Source organism: Ascidiella aspersa, chromosome 9 (genome assembly GCF_963924565.1).
Source record: "Ascidiella aspersa chromosome 9, kaAscAspe10.2, whole genome shotgun sequence".
Lineage (NCBI taxonomy): Eukaryota > Metazoa > Chordata > Ascidiacea > Phlebobranchia > Ascidiidae > Ascidiella > Ascidiella aspersa.
The window spans coordinates 7408285-7430726 of NC_139455.1; the positions used below are offsets into that span (position 1 = coordinate 7408285).

The 22442-nt window shown below is 37.0% G+C and overlaps 1 protein-coding gene across 1 annotated transcript in view; it reads left to right on the forward strand.

Moving 5' to 3' along the window:
• The window catches only part of LOC146132146 (uncharacterized), a 50338-nt gene that overhangs the window by 17165 nt on the left and 10731 nt on the right, over window positions 1–22442 (forward strand). The window contains exons 13-37 of the mRNA XM_083397225.1: window positions 259–381; window positions 791–886; window positions 1349–1474; window positions 1961–2071; window positions 2387–2481; window positions 2862–3006; window positions 3620–3730; window positions 4175–4305; window positions 4714–4846; window positions 5373–5471; window positions 6410–6537; window positions 7290–7467; window positions 10032–10154; window positions 11333–11659; window positions 12580–12783; window positions 14089–14238; window positions 14856–14975; window positions 15515–15757; window positions 16353–16510; window positions 17912–18068; window positions 18635–18757; window positions 19247–19438; window positions 20300–20483; window positions 21171–21340; window positions 21833–21991. Coding sequence (XP_083253351.1) covers window positions 259–381; window positions 791–886; window positions 1349–1474; window positions 1961–2071; window positions 2387–2481; window positions 2862–3006; window positions 3620–3730; window positions 4175–4305; window positions 4714–4846; window positions 5373–5471; window positions 6410–6537; window positions 7290–7467; window positions 10032–10154; window positions 11333–11659; window positions 12580–12783; window positions 14089–14238; window positions 14856–14975; window positions 15515–15757; window positions 16353–16510; window positions 17912–18068; window positions 18635–18757; window positions 19247–19438; window positions 20300–20483; window positions 21171–21340; window positions 21833–21991 — 3786 coding nt within the window. The remainder of the gene's footprint in view (window positions 1–258; window positions 382–790; window positions 887–1348; window positions 1475–1960; window positions 2072–2386; window positions 2482–2861; window positions 3007–3619; window positions 3731–4174; window positions 4306–4713; window positions 4847–5372; window positions 5472–6409; window positions 6538–7289; window positions 7468–10031; window positions 10155–11332; window positions 11660–12579; window positions 12784–14088; window positions 14239–14855; window positions 14976–15514; window positions 15758–16352; window positions 16511–17911; window positions 18069–18634; window positions 18758–19246; window positions 19439–20299; window positions 20484–21170; window positions 21341–21832; window positions 21992–22442) is intronic.

The window sequence follows — 22442 nt, forward strand, 5'->3', positions numbered from 1 at the left end:
TAGTAAAATATAATATGAAGTATCGGAGATCCTAGCCATAAATATGTAAAACCAGTTTGTTTCTTTGATATTATAATCATAGGAGTATAGTTTCCTTTAAAAGGCACTGTTTGCCTAAAATATGGTACCGTACATTTAAGTGCCGTTGTTTAACCGATCTTCAACACTACATTTCTGTAATGAGCAGATAAAAGATAGCCCTACTTATGCCTTAACAACACAAGTTCGACAAACAAACGCGTGTTTTTTATGTTAAAGGTGCACGAATGGGTTCGCGGACCAGGTGACGGCCACTTGCGGCATCAGAGCGCCTTTGGAACTTCTCTGCGATCAACGCAAGCGCTCGTGAAAAGACACCGGGATATTCTATCCAAATGCACAGTATGTAGTACGCTATTCGTCTGTGTGAATGCCATTTAAAATGATATGCTACTTGTAAAAGGTTTAATTCAGGCCACGTTTTGCTTTCTCAAATCATTGGTTTTTGGTTTTCGGAAAAATTTCCAACAATACAAGAGCCAAATATTAATGCACTAAACACGAAATACTAGAAATGAAGCTCATAAGAAAAAAAATTCATTGGATATTTGAAATATTACTTGCATTTCGGTTTTGGTTGGTTTTCCTATAAATCACGGTTACTAAACGAAAAAATGGTTAAGAAGCCACGACCAAAGTAATAGTTGCGTTGTCAATTTAAAATATTTTGTTGTGTTGACATTGACCCACCACAAAGGAATTCATACACGTGTCTTAGGGAGTGATATGATTAGTTTTATGTCGATTGCAGGAGCCCTTCAAGATCCTAATGGAAATCAAAGGAATGTTCGAGAAGATAACAATCAATAACGGGGAGTGGGGTTCGGGGGATTACCAGCAACCCCAGGTGGGTAGTAAAATCACGACTATAATAGTCGTTAGTACAAAAAAAAAGTTTTATTGAACAAATATTTGTTGCAATAGCCAAAATTAAGAACATACATGGCCAACATGGGTATAATTATTTAGGACCAAAAAATTCAAAAATACTATTTAATAATGAGTTGCAAAGCCAAAAAGGTAGAGTAATTCGGCATCATCTTGACTAAGACCTTTTGATACAAGCTTGTATCATCTTCAGATAAATTTGCTTTGTGATTCATTATCAAGCTACATTACAGATTCGTGCGTAGTGTACCCAACTATTTAATAAGATGAGACAAAGGAAATTTTAAATATAACACTGTGACCTAGATTAGTCTTTAAGGAGTTATTGGGTTATCTGAGTTGTTTTCCGAACGAGTAGTATTTTAAGGTTTGTTAATTATCTTCTAACCTTGTTAACTATATATTGTATTGTAAAATAAAGTGGGTGAAAAGCCTTCGCAAGAATCTCGCAGCTGTGGAGGAACAATGTATTCAATTTCAAGACAGACTTCGCAAAAGAGGTGAAATCCTGCAAACATCCTACGTCTACCACAAGTCGTCGGAACAGGTTTGTTGCCTGCGGAAAAGTCCCACTTTGTATTTTTTCAGCGAAAAGTACATGTTTGTAGGAGGATTGTGTGATTGGTGACAACCTATCAAAAACAGAATGTGTGTCAGAAAATACAATTATTTAGATTTTAGAGTTTAGACAATTTATACGAGCTAAAAGTAAAAAGTTTGGAAAGTAAAAACATTGCTGAAAGAACTTTGAATGATTAAGTATTGACAATTTCTAGTTATTTAAAACTTTAATGCGACTGCTAACACCACCTTATTGTAATAGCTTTGCAATTTGAATTTTCTTATATTACATGTTGCAATTTTCCAACTGTTTATTTTCATGCTATTTTTGCATTACACGATATATTAGCTTTGCGATTACATACAAGCGCTTGTTCAGTTACCCGATTCTTACCAAGGTGACCATTGACTTCAAAATGTACCAATTTTTTTTAGTTGTTTTATTTTCCTAAATTTTAAAATAATTTCTTAGGCAAACGCCAAACTCGACAAGCTGCTAGAGGTGTGTGGCAACGAAGCTAGCTTACTCGACTCGCTCGATGCGGTTCAAACAATGCTTGATGAACTCCATTATCAACACGAGGTAGGTGTTTTACGAATTATACAAAATGTACACATTGAGATAAGAAGAGCCCAGCTCGTCAATAATAGTCATACGTTTATGAGCAACGTTGGTATTCGGCGTTGGTTTTTAAATGTGTTTTTTATTCCAGTAACGCAGAAAAAAGTAAGTGGCACTGTGTACCATAAATTAAAACAATACTTATAAACTTTAGAACTATATGTGCCATACAGTCGTTCCTGTTTAAAGTTGCTAAAAATTATAATCTTCGCTGCTTTTGCATTTTCTGTTACTTTGACACTAGCTTTAGATTTGGTTTCTTCATTGAATTTTTAGGACGTGCAGAAGACGCACGACACCGTTGTGAAGAGCGCAACTTCCTTCCTGCACAAGTTAACTAGATACGCGCAGAACCTACAACAGGATTGCGGGTGAGCCTTCTGTACTTAAAATATTTTGGCAACTAGTTGTAGGTCGTGAAAGATACATGCAAAGAAAACAGTACATAGGTTCGATGCCACTAAATAGTAGATTCTGTTGTGATATTTGATGTCTTAGAACTCAATGGGGCCTCTTAACATGGGAACCTGTGCTACATTCAATTCAACCAGGTTGTCAGTTCATCGAGCGAAAATTGGCATGGGTTTCATTTTCACACTAAATACAACAAAATTATTTAAATTAGACCTACACGTCTACCACTAAATAATATTTAAATCTAAAACTATTAAAGAATATTTATGATATACAGTAGGCAAAACGTCACCGTTTCCGAACTTTCACTTACGTTTAATACTCTTTTATATTTTAGCATCAACAAGTACGTGTTACAAGTGCGCCACACGGTGGCCATGATTCAAGATCGCATCCGGTCGAGCGAGGGCGTAGTTGCGACAAGCAGGGATCGATTGGAACAGGTGCTCCAGCTGCAGACCGCGCAACGCGACGTAACTCAGGTGTGTAGTGCTTCGTTTAGTCGACCAAAAGAAAAAGCGGGCAGACGCTTTTATTTCGTTTTTACTTGTGAAAAAGTGACGAAAAAATGGATAAAAATATCCGATCATGACAAAAAGTAGTTTTCTATTTTTTGGTATGCTTATCTACAATTAAATCAATTTAATTTATGTTTATCTACAATTATATCAAGCAAACACCTAATAAGTAAGTGAAAAAAATATTGCTGATCATCGATATTTTGATTATTTAGGTGATGTATTGTAAATCTGAGTGATCGTAGAGTAGTGCTAAACTGTTTTCCAACTATTATTTTAAAGTGAAAAAGGTCTGCTCGTCGTGGTTAAAATCGTAAAACTTAACAATTACCAGGCTATCGCGTCATTATTGGTTGAACGCCCATTAGGATTTTCAAATACAGTTCAAAGCAGGTGCCACTATTTATAACAATGATTTTCTTGTGATTGATTTAAATCCGATTACTCCCGATTGGTACTTGACCCATGTTAACGAGTTGTGCGCCTTACTTTGCCGACGTGACAAGCGTGACATAATACCTCAGAGTGGATTTAGATTTCGACACGTTGCGAATGAAACCGTTTTTTTGTTTTGCAGGCCATCGAATGGCTGTGTGAGGCCCGTAAGGCTCTGATGCTCACACATCGTGCTTTGGGAAAATCGGCCAGCGAAGTCAATTTCCTCATTAACCAACACGAGAGCATAAAGGTAACATATCGATATTATATAAGCGTTAATTAGCATCCACAAAACATTGTTATTACTCTTAAACTTGATAGCACCCTTTTTACTTATGAATGTTTAGTAGTTTTCAAACTTGTTTTTCTGTTTATTTACCAAAAAACAACAGCAACAACAAAACAGTATATAGACTTATAAAACAGCTGAAGTGCTATGTTCGCCAATGTGCCACTTAATAACTTCAATTTTTCCTACTAAATAACTGACCGACTCAAAACAATCTTCAAATTCCTTTTTCCAAAACTGCTGTGTTTTATTTTATTGTTTATCTCTTTTTGTTCTTTGTATTAGGTAAAATTGTAATTTAAGGGTTATATAACTCCCAGAGACCCAGACAAACGATTCCCGATCATCTAATTTAAAATTACTGGTAATCAATTCGTAATTTGCACCTTCTGCGAACTTTCATAGGTAAGCGGAAAACTCGCCTACGACAACGGAAACAAGAACCTATCTTTGATTTCTATCCTCCGCCGAACCCTGGAACTTTCGCCACCGAGTGTCGCCCCAGGGTCGCCGAAGCTTAAACGATCTCGAAGCAGGTTTGTGAATTAATTTATTAACAGGCAATATATGTAGTGAGTTACGTGCTGCCCACCCGAAAACATTGTTGTATAATGTATAGTGATATTTTCTAACGTGAACCAAACTTATGGATCGAATTCTACAAAAAAACAAAAGTCATGAAATATTTTTCACTTCGGTCTTTCAATCTGAATATAACTCTTGCAATATATCTGAGCAGTATAACTAGGATATTTAAATAACATGTGTATATATATTTTTTTAAACCGAGCAACAACCAAAAACAACTTCAATTCAACATATAAGTGTCTTTTTGGCTTTTCAAAGATTGAAAGCTTATTGTTCGAGTTACGTTTTTAATAAATGATCGTTTTGTAGAATTTAGTTATACACTGTCACACTAAAAATACTTTTTTTTGCTGCAGCGGTCATCTGATGTCGGCAAAGGGGAAGCCCATACCCACTCTGGAGGAGGCGTGGGACGCGTTCATTGAAGCGTGGCAGGAACGGAGGAGCAGGTTGGCGGTGGCCCGGCTCTTTCACGAAAATGTGGACCAGGTGAGCAAAATGGTTATCATCAAGTGCAATGGGCAAACTAACGGCGTTTTATTACAGCGAATAGAATTGAGTGAGTCTTGTGATTGAATTAAGTGTATTGCCGCTTTTAAATTATTTCAATATTGGTTTGATCATAAGTTAATATATCAAACCTATAACAGATCTTGCCGCTTAATTTGTGTTTTCAATATTTACCAAGTTTCTACATTTAAATTGTTGCTATTTTGTCGCAAGTATATGTCTTTAGGTAAAGTTGGTTCACTTTAGTTAACTTTTAATTACCACTAAGTAATTACAGCAACAAGCACAAGAAGATTTTTTTAAGTTAAAATGGTAGTTTGGTTGATTTGATCAATGTGCTTCGAAAATCCGCTCTGACAATAATAGACTGAGTTGCTAAATGGATTATATTACAAGGCACCACTTGAGTAAATCATTTTTTGCGAAAACTAAATGTGAATATAATATACTTGATCGGCTACATGTGTGAAGACAGAATTTGTACCTGGTCAATGTTTGCCTTTAGCTCGTCAAGCGTGGATCGCAATTGGAAATCGACTTGGACCAAGCTTATCCGATGTCGTTTGTGCCGGTCGACCACAACCATAACGAGAATCGCACAAGGGTGAGCATTATTTGGCAATGTTCGATAAGTGAGGGACAATATTGGTGACCCTATGCATCTTTGCGCCAAATAAACTAATCACTAGTTTTCCGAGCCAGTGACAAATCAATGTTAAAACAAGTCTAATAAACGTTATTAGTAGGGCCATTTTTATTTTAACCTAAAAAAACAATTTTTTAACTTTATTTTTATCCAATTTTAACTTTATTTTAACCTAACGGAATTTGTTGTTTGTAGAAGCCACAGTTCTTACTTGAACTGATGCCAGTTCCCTAAACATAATATTTTGTCGATTTCAGACCCAAACGTTTTAGCTTGCTTAGGCATTTTTGTATTACAGAATGTCAGTAGGCTATTTCTAAAATCCAAATTGTTCATCTTCGAAAAGACCACGTTTATGAAGATAAAGTGTTTTATAAAATTTTTTTAAATACGTAACAATAAAGAAAAAAATGGACAATTTGCGATAAAAGTTACTGCTGATCCAAGTGGGCATTGTGACATATTTCCTGCTTTTATGGGTTAATATGGTTTAATTGTGTCGCAGTTCCTGATTTACAATGCTTCCACGACGATTTTTATAACTTTATTTTAACCTATAAACTTCTTAGAAACAGTCCCCTAGGTGCTAAAAACAACTTTATTATTTGATTCGTGGACAGACAAGCTCCATAAAATTTTTTAACTTTTTCACCCTTGTATCGGACGAGTACTGATACCACCCTTGTATCGGACGAGTACTGATGTATTATCTCCGATCCGATATTATCGTACATCCCTCAACGTAGTTTAGTTCGGCGACCTACTATTTGTGAATTTGTCGTCCGGCAATGCCACATACCACAAATTACGTCACTCCTGGCCCCGTTAACGATCTTAACCCTACAACCGAAACACGTCCATTTACATAATTGCCAATATCCTACTCTACCGCCCAGCTTCCCATGGAGCCACTGCGCGAAGCCCACTACGCCTTCACTGATGACGTAGCTGACGTCATGCGACTGGGCAGCAACCTCCTTCGCGTCTTTGACATGTCTGAAAGCAAGCCGGGCTCTCAAGTCAGGTAGGCTTGTGGTATTTAACCTTGAGTCTGCTCTGCTCCATAGTGTTTTGTCATCCTAGGGATTTAGCATTACCACAAAAGTGCTAAGCTCGCTTCCCAAAATCGAATATGAAATATATTTTCCCAAGGGTATGATTCTCATAAGTACCAGTTTTTTATGACTAGTTGCTACATTTTTGGACACAGGCGTGTCATGCAAGCATATGTCATACTAAGTGTTTGGTGATAAATATAGTGACATTCGAGGACATAATTCTGTTTTAAAATATGTTGAAAACCGCAAAAGGTTAACAGTACTTATATAAATGCTTAAAAATTGTTTTCAATTGTTTGTTTTCAATTGTTGGTTGTTTCACGTTTCAAGTCAAAACATGAAAATATAGTAACCTGTTTCTTAGTAAAATTGTGGTGACTAATCTCCATTTGTTAAGTACTCAAATTTATGACAATTTTGAGTGCCAAAAAATTGAGACTTTTAACTAAATGTAAAAGTAGAATAAGTTTCTTACCTGAACGAGTAAAAATGTACTTAACGAAGTTCAGATTTCTCTTTTTTGCTTTTTTTATTTTTTTAACTTAGCAATCCTTGCTGCGATAGGTTTCCTAAATTAAATTAAAACCTCTTTTATGCAGCAAAAACCTTAGAAAAACTTAGTGCAGAAATGCTGGCTTTACAATAACCACCCTCTGAATGTGACTTAACTGTAAAATCACGTTACAAATTACAAGCCTTAATTGGAAATTTGTTTTAGCCTGACCGGGGGAGGTCCTTGGCAGACGATCCAGACGAAAATGAACGAGCTTGATCATCTCCAGTGCTCAGTGAGATCCAAGTGGACTCGACTGAAAGAAGGGCATCCGAATGAAGATGTTGGAAGCAGAAAAAGGAGAATGAAGCCCTACCGCAGCTGGGTGGAAGGAATTAACGAGGTTGGTGAACAACAAGTTTTTTAGTTTTAAGTTTATTGCACCTATATGCCATTTCTAAGTTCATTGCACCTATTTACGAACTTAAATATTGGAAAGGAGTTAAAATCCCTAGATGACACGAACTTTGTTGACTTTGTGTTCTGTCCACATTTAAGATTTTATATCTCTATTAGCTTTGACTATATTAGATATGTCATATATCATAATAGTTCATCAAAATACCATGTGGGGCTCAATAACATTGTTGTCAAATTGATTTTGGTAGTTATTTGAGTGCGATGTTACGATTCAGACTGTCTAACAAAAATCGCTTTGCCGTGAATTTAAATTTGTCGAATTTTGTTATTCTTGAATTTATTTTAGTCCGGTCCCATAGTTGTTACAATTTGGTGGCTTTGGAGGTTTCGAAGTTAAATCGGGACTGCATCGAATTCCAATAGCTATATTGATAGTCGCAAGAGGTCTTGAGACCTCTTTCAGAACGCCAAGGCCCCGAAAAGGGGCAACAAAATCCTTACTACATTTCGCATCATTCGTAGTCATACATAGCCAGTATACGCAATGGAAGTTGCCGGGGCGTCTCCTACCGCATTTGTAACGAATTCCTATCTTCTCGCTGAAGGGGGGCACTCAGCATAGCAAGATGCTTCTTACCCTCTGTGAGAGAGCAAAGCAGCGCTACGACAGTGGTAGGACCACGTCAAAGATAAGAGCGAAATCAAGTACTTCAATTAGTGTTGAGACCAGCGTAACCATACGCTAATGCTGCTGTTTAGAGAAGGCGGGTTGAAAGAATTGTCTATTCGAAAAGCAGCCAGTGATCTTTGCATTCGCATTCCATTCAATTGAAAGTTGCAACAGCGAATGTGTCAGAAACTACCAATCGAAGCCAATGTAGAGTATACGTTGCCCGAAAAGTTTAAATAAGTCTTTAAAAGCATTTTAAAGAATCGATTAGGTTGTAAAGCTGATTGATAAATATTAGGCAGTTAGCACTTACATAAATATGGAAATCAATGATGGGTATAGATATGTCAAAATAAAATTCTGCAATATCCTTAGTACGGTCGATCACTACAAAATCTTTAATCAAAATTAATTTTCGCTTATACGGTACCGTCCTATTCCTCGTTTGCAGCGCAGACACAGTACACAGCCCTTGATTGTGCAGTTGTTGTGTTGGTCAGTAGTTCTGGGTTATGATAGCTGTTTGTGGATCAATTTATCGGTGCTGTCGTTTCGCGGTAGGGCTATTTCTCTGTGCTATACGTGACACATTAAACGTCAAACAGGACACTAAAGCCTTTCGACATTTCAGTGATTCCCAGGGGACAAGACACATTATAATTCGCTGATTTCCGTTCGACTTAGTCCATTTCGATAGTGTTGGCACCGGGAGTTGGCTGCCAGTAGCAGATAAGTTGTTCGCGTCAGGTTGTTTACGTTCTCGTTGACATACAGGATGTTGGCGAACGGTTAGGCATTTTTTGCCGATAAAAGTTTGTTAAACGTAATGTCAAATCGAGATTCAAATCCAGGAAGTGTTAATGCAACCAAAAATTCCGAAACCGCGCATCGAGAATCGTTGTACGACAATTTTCCTTCGCAGCCGAGCGAAAAGCATCGCGAGGATTCAGCCGAAAAAGTCGGCGTAAAACTGCGCGGATTGAGCAAAGGACAAAACAAGGGTCGTAAAAGGGACGCGGCCAACTTTGAGTCCTGCGAAGATCTAATGGATTACCAAGCCTTCGAAACCTCAAGTCGACCTGCCGACCAGCAAAAGCCCGAAAAGAATCCAAACGAAACCTCTCCTAAACGCGTCAAAACAGAGCCTCCACAATGGGAATACGTTGCGCTCGATAGCCAACAGCAACAGCAGCGGACTGTTGAAATATTGGACAGCAGCTTAGAAGCAGGGACAGCTGACAGGCCATTAACCATAGCGCTGGAACGCAACTCACAGGGAGATAGCACTGGCCCTCGGCGCTATTCGGACCATTGCGAAACCGTTGGTCGAATATCTGTCCAGTCCGACGCGGCTCAAATCGAGGTTGATGTTATCAGCGTAAGTGGCCTGTTCACGCCGATGTACTGTATTCCACAACGACTGCATTGTGAAGACATGCTGTTTCGGCGATATCAGCGCCAGTAATGTAGTTTAATCTACCAGCCCTATATTCTAAAACAAACGTATACCCTATCTCGAAATCTTTGATTAGAAAGACAAAATATGTTCCGCTTGCTATCATTATGTAAACGATTTGTTGGAGAAAGTAAAACTTTTAATAACAACACTTACTTTAGACTAACTAGTTACCTTAATTTTTCCAGTAAAGTCTCTTTAATGATTGACAGCAATTTTAATTGTATTTTTATGTTAAACCAAAACGTATTTTCGCTAGACGAAAACAATGTCACCTCCAATGCTTAAACTCAAATTGCTAGAATCACAGCTATGAAATAATCATTTCCAATTTAAGAATTGTCCATTCTAACTGTAGCGTTGCTGCCCAGCACATTATATTAACTTTAAACGCTCTTAATCACTATATATCTTTTCGCAGTCGACGGACTGGGTTCGTATGAAGCTGGTGCAATGCTCGCCAAGCGCGTTCGAGATAGGACGGAACCTGAAAGAGGCCCAGAAGCTGCAAGAACAACACGAGCAGCTGCTGGGAAAGATCAAGGTAAGGACACAAGATAAATCTGAAAAAGAATGCGTTTCGGGTATCGCTATAGTAGTGGATAGAGGATTGTTTTGTTCTTTTAGGAGAGCTGTAGCTAACTAGAGTTACGGTAAAACATTCGCACAGCAACGAACGCCTAAATATTTGTTACTGGCTTTACAAGACTAGAATATGGTGTTACCTCGATACGTCAAGCTTTTCCTGTTAGATTTGACACCACTCGGCAAACGTACCAACCAAAACGTATGTTAAATTAGAAGTTTGTCATGATTCGCCAGAAATATATGTAAGAATATTGGCATAACAGGTAACTGAAAAATACAATAATGGGGGCCTTGTGAAGGTGAGTCTAAGTCGAACAGATTGTAAATGTCGAACCTAAAAATACACTTATTACTGTATATACGCCTCTAATAAACCAAGTACACTTTTTCCAGGTCAACCGCGAAACTAATAAACGCGGTATATAATATTAATGCCGCCGCCGTTAATTATATTCTATCTAAGCCATATTAAATTAGCCTATTATCTTGAAATAAAGGTTTTTTGTTGTAGAAATGAGTTATTTTAGTAAAGAATAATGCGTTGTATGCCGTTCTTTAATATTTGTTTCGAACAAATCTGGCAATGACATAAACACTGCTACGGAAAATTCTCTATATCTCTACAATTTGCAAGAAGTAATAGATGGTGTAAAATAAGCTATTCTTTCCTTCAGTACGTTAAACATTTCAGAAAATCACGTTTCAATTGCGCAATGTCGTCTTTATACCACCAAATAAGGGCCGGCTTCAACCATGGTAATGAAATCACAGTTTAGGCCTACATGCTGCTGTCACCCAAACGCGACCATTACAGTAATTACTACAACGTTGTCACAAATGTCAGAAATAGTTAACAAATAAAAAATAGCCATATCTCAAAAACTATAAATCAATTTAATAAATCTGACTCCAATTTGTAATAAGCACCCTAAAATTGTACCCTAAATGCGGTAAAACATTGCTGACATCCTTATTGTTTGTTGTTGTTATTGAAAAAAATAAGTAATTAATTATAGTCAAGTGGGTTTTATCCCTGAAACGTAATTGTACATAGCGAAACCAAAGTCGCCAGATGTTACGCGACCATAAAAAGTTCAAGAACCACTCACGAAAAGGAGTGTCGCTCATTCGCAGGAGAAAGAAGATGTGGTCGTGGCGCTCCTGGAGAAGGAACAACAATCGGACGCCAGCCTGAGCGACGACCAGCAAACCCTCGGAACTTCCCCGCCGAGCCCCATCTACACCCAGGAGCCGGGGTCTTCCAAGGAGCGGAAGATGCACAAGGCGATGAGTCACTCGTTGTGCGATCTCTGGCAAGACTTGAACGAGCTCTTGGCTCGCCGACATTCGCTGCTTAACACTTCGGTTCGGTTCTACGACGCATCGCAAAAGGTGAAGCGAATTGATTGCCATGTTCTTTACTACGGCTGTTGGAATTTCTGTGGAAGAGCCCCCGGCCTTGTAAATATCGCAGTTACCAATAACTTATATAGTTAAGGAAGGGATTTCTAAACTTTTTATACCGCGGGCCCCTAGTTCTTTTTTGCCTCGCGTTAACCACGGTAGGCAAGAAATTTTTAAAAGTAACGTCACAAATTGACTTCACAATACAAATAGACTTCATAAATCTACTGATATCGGACAAAAAACGTGAAAGTGAGATCAAGTCGAAATACATTCAGTGCAAAACCGTTTTATTATTTCGTAAATATACACTAATATTTCAATTAGACCTTCATGGACCCCCTAAAACTATAGTTCACGGACCCCCGTTTAAGAACCCCTGAATTAAGGGCCATAATAAATCGACCCTTGTTGTTACTTTAAACAAAAAGGTGCGATAGAACTGTCCCCGGTGGTAGTGGTGTTAATTAACAAGTAGTATCTCGAGAAGCATATTGATTTGAATATTTTGTTAAATAGCCGTACAGATTGAATGTAAAGTTAGATAAGTTTATAGCCTTTCATTGCCTTACAACGAACCTTCATACCCCTATACCGATATATGTACGATACCAGTTATATTTATCCGCTGGATAATTGATATCCTATACGTCATACGAGATAAAGTTCGTTTTTGATCTTTGATTTAACATAAAGGGGTCACACAAAGGTCGGTTTTACACTTTTATAACGGGTTTTCTGTCACACAAACTAATAGCGAAACTGATATAAGTACTTAGTTATGCTATTTGTGGACACTGCATTCAGCCATAACGATGGGTTTTAGCAATTTGGTTTGTCGAAACTATACCGTTATTTATAGTAGGGAATGACATCGATATTATTTCCATTGACCATATTTAGCAACACAAACAAACTTTAATACTATGCAGTTGGCATTAAATTTATTCACTCATAAACTCCCCATTTCACTGCAGTTCGGCAACCAGCTGACCTGCATGGAGCAGTATCTTAACTGGCAGGGTCTGCCGGCCGATAGGGCCAGCGCCACCAGCCTTCTGGCAACACTGGAAGAGATGCACCGGGACATGACGGCGGCCAATCGATCGTGCACCACCTGCGGTCGAGAACTCATGAACATGCTCAAGGCGCTTAAGACCAGGAACTCAGAGCGACACAAGGTTAGCGGAGATGGTATTTTGGGACCTACAAATATTTACGATGCCTATTTGACGGGGCATTGACAGCAATTTTTGCAGGGTTACAATCGGCCAACAGGGGCGAGCCTCTAGGACATAAAAAAGTTGGCAAAGGTACATAAAAAAGTTGGCAAAGGTATATATTATATAAAAAAAACGTGGCAAAGGTATAAAATCGGGACGTTGCATTTCGTATATGAATGATGAAAATATTTGTGGGGCGCGCGAAAAAATCCATTCATAAGGTTGACAAGAACATTCATTTTTTCGAGTTTCACGATATGCATGGCGCCTTTGGGTCACTTATGTGTCGTTTTATCAAGCTTAAATTAATTAAAATTTTATACAATATTTGCGCGATTCGCTTAAAACATTTCATTTAGTAAAAATAGAAAAAAACCGTGCTCCTACTGGATCCGCTTGTTGGCCAATGCGCCATGAAATATTTTCTTGTGACATACAAAAGTTTTAATAATTAAAAAAAGTAAACTTTAGCAGTCATAAATAAATTTTGAACGGAGCAGCAAACATAAGTATTGAGAAACTCGCCAAAAAGAAGGGATGAAATTATTTCCTTGAAACATCCCTAAATACACACCACTTGGCTACTAAAATAAGTAGAACTGGTTTTGCAATCCCTTAGCCAGACTTGACAAACTAGATAATTTTAGTTTTTTAAATTCAAAGAATAAGAGCAAAATGTGGCTAGTTCTGTTATTCTTATCTTATTTAGATTTTACCAAAAATTCTACTTGGGATATTATTGTCTTTTATTAGAAACGAAGTGTTTGAATTATTACCTTTTGGTCAAAACAACTTGTTGGTGATTTTTACGGTAAAGCATACGCTGTGCTAAAAAGTAAAAACATTCGCACAGGAGTATTTATCGTTTACAATTTATTGAGAATAAATTGCGATTTAAACCAAATCGATTGGGAATATATGAATATATTCTTAGTTTAAATTCTGTTTTTTTCTTAGTAATTTTACTTAGTAATTTTGAACTTAGTAATTTTAATTCACATCTAATTGAAGAAAATTAAAAATATCTAATTCTAGTTACAACCTAATTTAGAAAAACTGAAATGCTCTAATTGTATATAATCTAATTTTAAAAAGTTAAAATAAATCTAGTTGTCGAAGTGTGCCCTGGACGCATCGTTGGCTAATAACGAAATATTTTTATATATTTCCCACCTTTGCAAAGAGTTCTGTCCCATATTTAAAAAATGACTTAATAAGGGGTTGGCTTATGACGTTCAGCAATTTCACTCCAAATTGTTTCAGGCGAGTTTCGGCGGCGCTTGCACGGCGATCGAGTGCACTCTCGAGTCCCTGGTGGAGCGGAGGAACCAGATCGAGTATCGCCATGAAAAGAGAAAGCAGGAGCTGGAGCACGCGCTACGCGTCAGGGAGTGGGAGGAGCAAGTCGACAAGGTATGTCATGGTTGTGATCAAAGAATGATAAAAGGGCAGCAAGGGACAGCGCTTTAACAGCGACTTTCACTTTTAACTTTAATTCTTTAAAAAAAGTTGGGACCATTACCGCTTTTTGTGCAGTAAAACAAACATGGTTTCAAACCTTTTTTGCGTCATATTATTATGCTATAGTTCAGTGGGTTTCTTAACCTGTAGCTAGTTTCACCCAAAGGGATAATTTGACAATTTTGTAGGGGAAATTTTGGCTATGACACTAGATCATATATTTGAAAGCTAGTTTACAGCCTTGCAACAGTTTAAATTTTAATATTTGTTTGAATGCAAATTATTATTATAGATCTGTTTAGTGTCATTTATTTTTAATCGCTTCAATGTCATATTTTAAAACTTTGTGAAAAGGGTCGATTGAAATACAAAATTAGGTTATTCGTCGGGAAAGTGACCTAATAAGAACCACAGCCATAGAAGGCCATTGAACCACAGCTATATATAAAAATATTGTAACAGGAACCACAGCTATAGATGAAAATATTGTAATAAGAACAATTAACGTTTTTTATCATATTTTTTCACTGACTTGAGTGATGTTTCCTAGACTTAATCCTATATCGCAGATTGTCGACTGGTTCGACATGACGCGCGAGAAGGTTCTGGAAGATCGCGACCTCGGATACGAGAAATCAAACACGGAAGGAATCCTTTGCCACTTGGAGGAAGTAAAAGAAAGGGCACAGGTGGTAATTTAATTTATAACTAAAGTTACGATTACGTGCTTGAATAAGAAACGTGAACACCCACCCTGAAAAATATCTTATGATTTACATAACAAATTTTAATCAGTACTTGTTGAATGATTTGTTTGTAACTCACGTTTTTAAAGCGTGGCTGTGTTCTTTTGATGATGCACATTTTGTACAGCTCATAGCGGGTTTTGCGATTATTGAAAGACAATAAACGACATATATTGTACAGAACTTTGTTATTATCTGACGGTAAAATGATGTCTGTAATAAAAGTCCTATTTTAACGCAAACTAAACTTTGGCTGACGAGTCGCACAGTTTCTTTTAGCAGTATACGTCTATTACAAGCTTTTTTAGTCATATTTAAGTTATTACAGCATATAAGCGATTTTTATATTTTACAACATTTTTTATATCTTTCCATTGTTAAAACTGTGAAATATAAGTTATCTTGCTCACCTAAATTAATTAAACTTACAGAGTAGTTCAAGCATGATTTAAGAAATTCTATATTTTGTTCAATCGATTAAGGTTAAAATCGAGGAAGCGAAAGGTTTGGTGCACAGAGGAAGGGATGACCTGAAGGCGTTCGGAGCCGATCTTGTGTCTTCAAAGTCCTCCGAGATGGACGAGATCGGAGAGAGCTTCATGAAGTCCCTGGATCTGAGGAGGGAGGAGCTGAAACAAGTCTTGCTTTTTTTCGATCTTATAAAACAGGCGAGTTGCAGGCAGACCTATAAGGAGAACTTGCCACCTAGATGTTGGGAAATGTCGGTAGTGTTGTTGTTGGCCCAATTTGGCAAAACTTCTGATGTTTTAGCGAGGGTTGTGATAGTGATATGATAAGGGTAGTGCTATTGAAATAATTGGATGAAAAGTGTATATGTCGCAGCCGTTGTAAAACTGTTTTGCGGCACACTATAACTATTAAAACAAATTCGCGGTACACTATTTGCAAACCGTACAAATATAACACAAAGAACAAAATGTTCTGCGGCGTACTTGCGAATCTTTCAAGGCACACAGTTTAAGAACTACTGCTCTACGGTGGTAGGTATAATCATTATTCTAGTGTCTGAGTTATTAGCTCTTTTTCTACTCTATTATTAGTTATCGAAATTAGACAGCTGTCAGTCCTTTTCCGTTTAGTCTTTTATAATGTCTGTTGAAACCTATTAAAACCATTCACTGCAACCCTTTTCCACACATCGCTTTCTGCCGAAAGACAAAAAAAATTGTACTGCCGTTTACAAATAGGCATCATTTTGGGCTTTGTGGCATGTTAATCATTAGTTCAATACGCGTATGATACCGTAATGTATAAGGTAACATACTTCCACATTTCGTAACATCTTCATACGTCACGCAGGCCGTTTCTTCCCTGGAGGAGTTGGAGCGGAGATTGCGGAGCGGCAAGTTCTCCCTTGTTCCGGAGGAGGCCGAAGAGCAATACTCCAAGTTTACTTCGAGCATCCAAGCCGCCGCCGACACTCCTCTCGATAAAGCAGAAGCCATTCTGAGCTCAACGTAAGGACGCGTCATTAAAACCTATGATGTATATAGGGTAGTAGCACTGTACCAGTACTGTAGTTACTCAACTTTTATAAAGCAAATTTGAACAATATTCAGCGACCAGTTAACGAGTCTTGCGTAAACTGACGTTCTCCACGGAGGAGTGCAATAGTCACTATAGTTGTACTTAACTGGTTTAACCTAACGTTTTGATTAACTTAGTCATTTGTTTAAATTTGCTGTCATTTACCATGTCGATTTTTTCTGTAATTTTGGAAACATATATTATATGACGAATCATATAGATCTGATAAAATATTGGTATGTTTTTTTTTTGAAAAAACCCGCTATGTCACGTTAACTGCGCCATGTTGTTATATTTTTAAAATCTAGATCAACGTGTTCAACCTGCGGCCGTCGATGAATAGTTTTTTCGGCCGTTAACACATATTATAATAAGCATGTTTTGGCGGCCGTGCCCGTGCTGGCATGCGTTAATGGTTGATATGCTAAATGCAGATTAGGATTTTTTACGACTGATGCAAAAATAGGTCAGTCTAGCAAATGTATAACAATCTGAATGAGGATGTCACATAAGAAGATAAAACAAGAATTGATTATATATAATTAACGGCTGAGCAGGCATGTGTTGTGCTAGTTGTGAGTGGGATTATGGCAAAACTGTCGGACAGATTGAGTGGTAGTTATAAAAAGTCTTGTTTAAACGAATAAGTTGTGTGAGTGTTTCTAAACTGTTATTAAGCAAATGAAGAGAAAATATATTGAAGATTAAATGACCATCAGGCACAAAAAACCTGTATTTCGGTAATAGGCCAAAAACCCCAAAAATTAAATTATAAACCACAGACAGTAGGCACTTGGTCCCAGGTCAACAAGCTTTGTACCACCCTAAAACTGCATGCGCGCCGTTTCGACAAACAGCCGCTCAGCTGCGTCACGTGTCTCATTTAAAAACCCATTAGTTAAACCCAATAAACGCATTTTTTTCGCGCTTCACGCGATTATAATATATTTCAGTTCTATATTTTTGCACGAGATCATTATTGAACAATTAGTATATGAAGAATAACTTTTCTATGACGTCACGTGACGTCATATCTAAAAAAAAAGGTTGGACACCCCTGAGCTAGATGAACCGATATGTCTTTTTTACGAATGCTTTTGTCTCATTGCCACAACTAACTTAAGTAAAAACCAACTGGACAGAAAACCCGATTTTTGAATAACAACTATCACTAAAAGCATTTAACAATAAACTGGAGCGTTTTTTGTATAATACATATTTACCGAATATAAGTTAGATTTGAACACCATTATATACCTTATTATTTATTCCCTTATTATTTTACATTTATCACGCAGAGAGCACTTTAAACCTCCTTTGTTATTTTCCAGAAGCGAAGAGGAGCAAACGGCAGCTGAGGGAATCGTTTTCTCCCGAGATGCGATCATCCGGAGAAAAGAAGAACTTCTGGGCATTATTCGGAGGCATCGTCAGGACTCTTCCCGCATCAACGACATGATGAACCTCTTCTTCAAGAATTGTGAACAGGTATTGGTAAACCGATTTGGTAGAGAATTGTACACACTATACTTTTATTTTGTTGTGTATATTTTTTATATATAGAGCGCTATCCAAATATTCGAAGAAGATTATTATGCTTAGCATATCTAAATCAGACCTGGGGAACCTACGGTCCAAGTAATTTAACCCGGTGGTTATTTTTCAAAAACCTTTTGGAAAAAAATTAAATCCTTTTTTTTGATTTTGGACTATTTTATTAAAATTTACATTTGTAAGGCATCCTTGCCAATTCCTACTCTTACCAGCTTGTCAAAACAAGAATAATTACAGGTTTATTTAAAAAAATCACACTTTATACTATATTTTAGATTTATTTTAGATTCACTTGTTGTGTATTAGATACACTTTTCAAAAAGAATTACCCTCCCCTGGTCTAAATAGTTTCGTCCAACGAAATAAATTTAGTATATTTTTTCCTCGCACTGGTATTTTTTACACTCAGGGGCTTTATGTACATAATATAAAGGTTTGTAAGATGCACTTCGTTTCAATGCACCCCAGTTTGTATTTCATGCTAACTCTCTCATTTGCAGCTCAAACTCTGGACTACCGAAGTGGCAGAGGGAATGCTTTCCGCCAACGGTGCTATGGGAGATAACGAGGAAACAGCGTCGCAGCTGGTTCTCTGGCACAACATGCTCGCTAAAGACGTTCAGGTTAATACGTGTTTGCATTGTCATCTTGTTTATCTTTAATTTGCGAGCATTTTTTTCAATTGTGCTTGTAAATTGCGGCCATGAATTTAAATGACAGCAAACACTCTTCAGAATATTTTGGCATATTTATCAAAGTCCGTCATTTAGATTTTCTTTGAATTGTAGAGATGATGCAATATGTCAAATTTATTTTCTTATGCATCTAGTAAAATGGAGGACTTTGAAATTTTTAGATAATACTATGAAGAATCTTGAAAATGAGAATGATTAAAGAAATTAGTTGAAATGTTGAAAATAAATATTCGAAACAAAATATGCTACGTAGAAATTTATTAAAATGAATATGGGGTTTGATACTTAGTCTCCTTCTAACAACAGCCTCCAGGAATTATGCTCGAAAATCTGGCGACTTTTTGCCGAAGATATTATTCCTGGTCTACATTTCTCTTGCTTACATAATTTGACAAAACTACCCGCGTTTTGCCGCAGGCGAAATCTTGTGACCTTGAGATTCTCGTGAAAACGGCCAATGACCTTTTGGACGTCGGGGTCAGCAAGCCGGTCGAGGTCAGAGACCGGGCCAACGAGGTCAGGATGTCGTGGGCCACCATCAATAGAAAGATTGCGCAACGGGTCGCCTTGGCCAACAGCTTCGTGGATTTTATGAACGAATTTGAGAAGGTATTTTTGTGCAACGAAACGGAAAATATCGCCTTTAAAGATCGAATTATCAAATATCGATTAATAAAATGCATATGCTGGTTAGTAAAAATTGTTTTACGCTATAGCTGAACGTAGCATGCTTTAAAATAATTTAAACACATAATCTGTCGAAGTACGTGGTTGTTATTTATTCGGCCAAATATTTAACATTAACTTATCGATTGGTTTATTATATATTTCAACTCGTTTATTAAACACAAAACCTGATATTTCCTAAAACTGTGACATCTCTACTAGGGGTTTCTCATATCATAAAATAGGCGCAAACCAAAGTTAGTTCAATACTATGTATATAAAATAGTAACGTTTCCTATTCTAGACGCTTTGATTGGATGTGGTTTACATTCATTGCTTTAAACGCTATTCACTCGACCCCCTTTTGTGAAACGAGTTTCACGCGGATCTAATAGCAGGGTTAAAAACGATAATGGTTTATTTTGTGAGAAGACAAGCAATATAATTTCCCTACAAAAGTATTGCGTGTCGTTCCTATATAGAACAGTTGCTTAACTGTTTAGTGGAGTCAAATCGGAGAAGCATTTAAACGGGCCTAATTGGCCCCCTTTTTAAATTATAAATTTATGACCAGCTATCGAATTAATGCACAATCACAACCTGAATGGCCTAATAAATTGCATGAAACTGCTTTTCTATCTTGCAACGTTTAAAGATAGCTTCTCATATCATTGTCAAATTTAAACTGATATATATAGTTGTCAAATCACCCTTCAGGGGTAATTACCCAAAGATTAAAGAACCACTGCTATAGAGATATTAGCGGTTTACCCAGTACTTCAACTCAAAACCCGTGTCCTACAGATTAAGGTCGAAATCCAGCTTACACACGCCAACGTGTCAAGCCACAAGCAACGCAAGCTGAGCGAGGTGGCTCAAAAGGATCTGCGCGGACTGGAGGAGTCGGTCAAACTCGTACATGACAAATGTCTCCAGCTGAACGAAAAGGGAAGCTCGACCAGCGCTAAACTGAAGGAGGGGATTGCTGGTGAGTTGTGTAGCCAACGTAATTCGAAAATAAAAATCATTGCTGGCAGTTTCTTAACTAGATTAGGTAGTGAAATTATTTCGTAATGCTAGAACTATTGCATATGGATTTTAAAGAGGTAAAAAATATGGATTTATAGATCCAATAAGACTGCAGACTTTTTTATACAACTGTAGGCTTACCACTATAAAACAGATCCACTATAAAGCAGTCTGTGGGGGTTCCTTTAGTATTTTGCATTTATTCGTTTTATTGCTTATCCACGATGTGTTAAACTATAGTATAGATCAGAGTTAGATCAATTACATTAATTCAGTTTATATCCAAATACAATTACTCCCTTAAATATTTCAAATACATTACAAATACAATTACATTAAAATCTGTAATTAATTGCATCAATTGCAATTTTCGGCATTGAAACGTCAATGTTCTCAATATCAAGTAATAAGCCAATTTTTTGCAAATTTTAATTACAATTGCAAAGAATGAAAATGCCTCAATTATATTGCAATTACAACTACATTAAAACCTGGAATTAATGACATCAATTACAAATTACAATTGATCAAACTCTTATATATATAGTATATAAAAAACGGGTATTTTGATATAAAAATGATGCATAACTTGCGCTTTTGCGTTTACCTTATTGCGTCAAAAACTGAGAACGGCCCTGATCTGCAGAGGACGAGTTCGACACCAGCGGCGCCACCGAGTCGATAGGTGAGCGCCTTCAGGAAATACATCGGCTCAAGGGCGAGATGTCAGACGTGTGGCTGTCGTGGAGGTACAAGTCGGGCGTGAGTCGGGAAACAGACGCGCAGTGGAAACAGATCGAGAAGAACATCAACCGGGTAAGTTTGGTTTGACCAACTTTCCAGGCAAAGAGCCGCTTCGGCAGCGGTGTTGTTTGTAAAGAAAGGTATACTGTTAGCATATAAATTTTCTGTGATCAACATCCCTAACAATTAATTGTGACAACTTTTATAAGTCATTAAAAACAAGGACTATGACATATTGGTAATGTAGTCCTTTTTATCATTTTTTTTTTTAATTTGTTTTCTTTTATCATTTCTTCGTTTTTTATTTTCGCTGAATTAAAGATGATTTTAGTGAAATGAATCTTATACTTAGTATACATTTTCGATATATAAAGTAAAATTAGACAAAACGCAATACTATTTAGGAATTTTATACGGCAAATGTCTTCCTACACTTCAAGTCATAATGTTTGTTGCAAATTGATTGGAGGTTTTAGTTTGACATATAAGAATAGCAAAGCCCATAGAAATGCTACATATACTTATATATAGGCTTTGATATAGATTCTTGTATCAAATATGCAGCTTATGGGATCTCTGGAAAACGTGGAGCAGTCGGTTTTCATCAACGACGAAATCGAATTCGGAGAGGACTTTGAGAGAAATCAGGAACTGACGCGAGCGCTTGAAATCAAACAGACTCTCCTGCAATCTGTACACGCCGAGATCGAAAAAACAGTTACGGTGGGAACTTGGTTAAAATATATTGCCAGCTTAATCATAATATTAAAAGTACTTCGGGTTGTCGTTACAACCATGTTAATATGTATTTGTTATTACTCGTATACAAGCATGGTTCACTGTTTAATATATACTGCGATAAAGTGAGCATTACAATGAATTTAAAAATCAATCTATAAATTAACAAAAAAATATTTTATTTTTATTTTTAGGGTTTTGAAAACGCATATTGTAAAGTTGTATTGTATTAGTGCATAAGAAAAGACAGACATCTTTCTATGCAAATTAGGCTTAAAATACTTTATATTTTTCTTGTACAAATATTACGTTATTAAAATGTTAAAAACGGTTTAAATAATCAGCCTTGCAGCCGTTAGTTTTGTTGGGTTTGCTCTTTTTTACGACTAGTGTGAATCAACAGTCAACACACATTACTCTACAGATCTATTATACA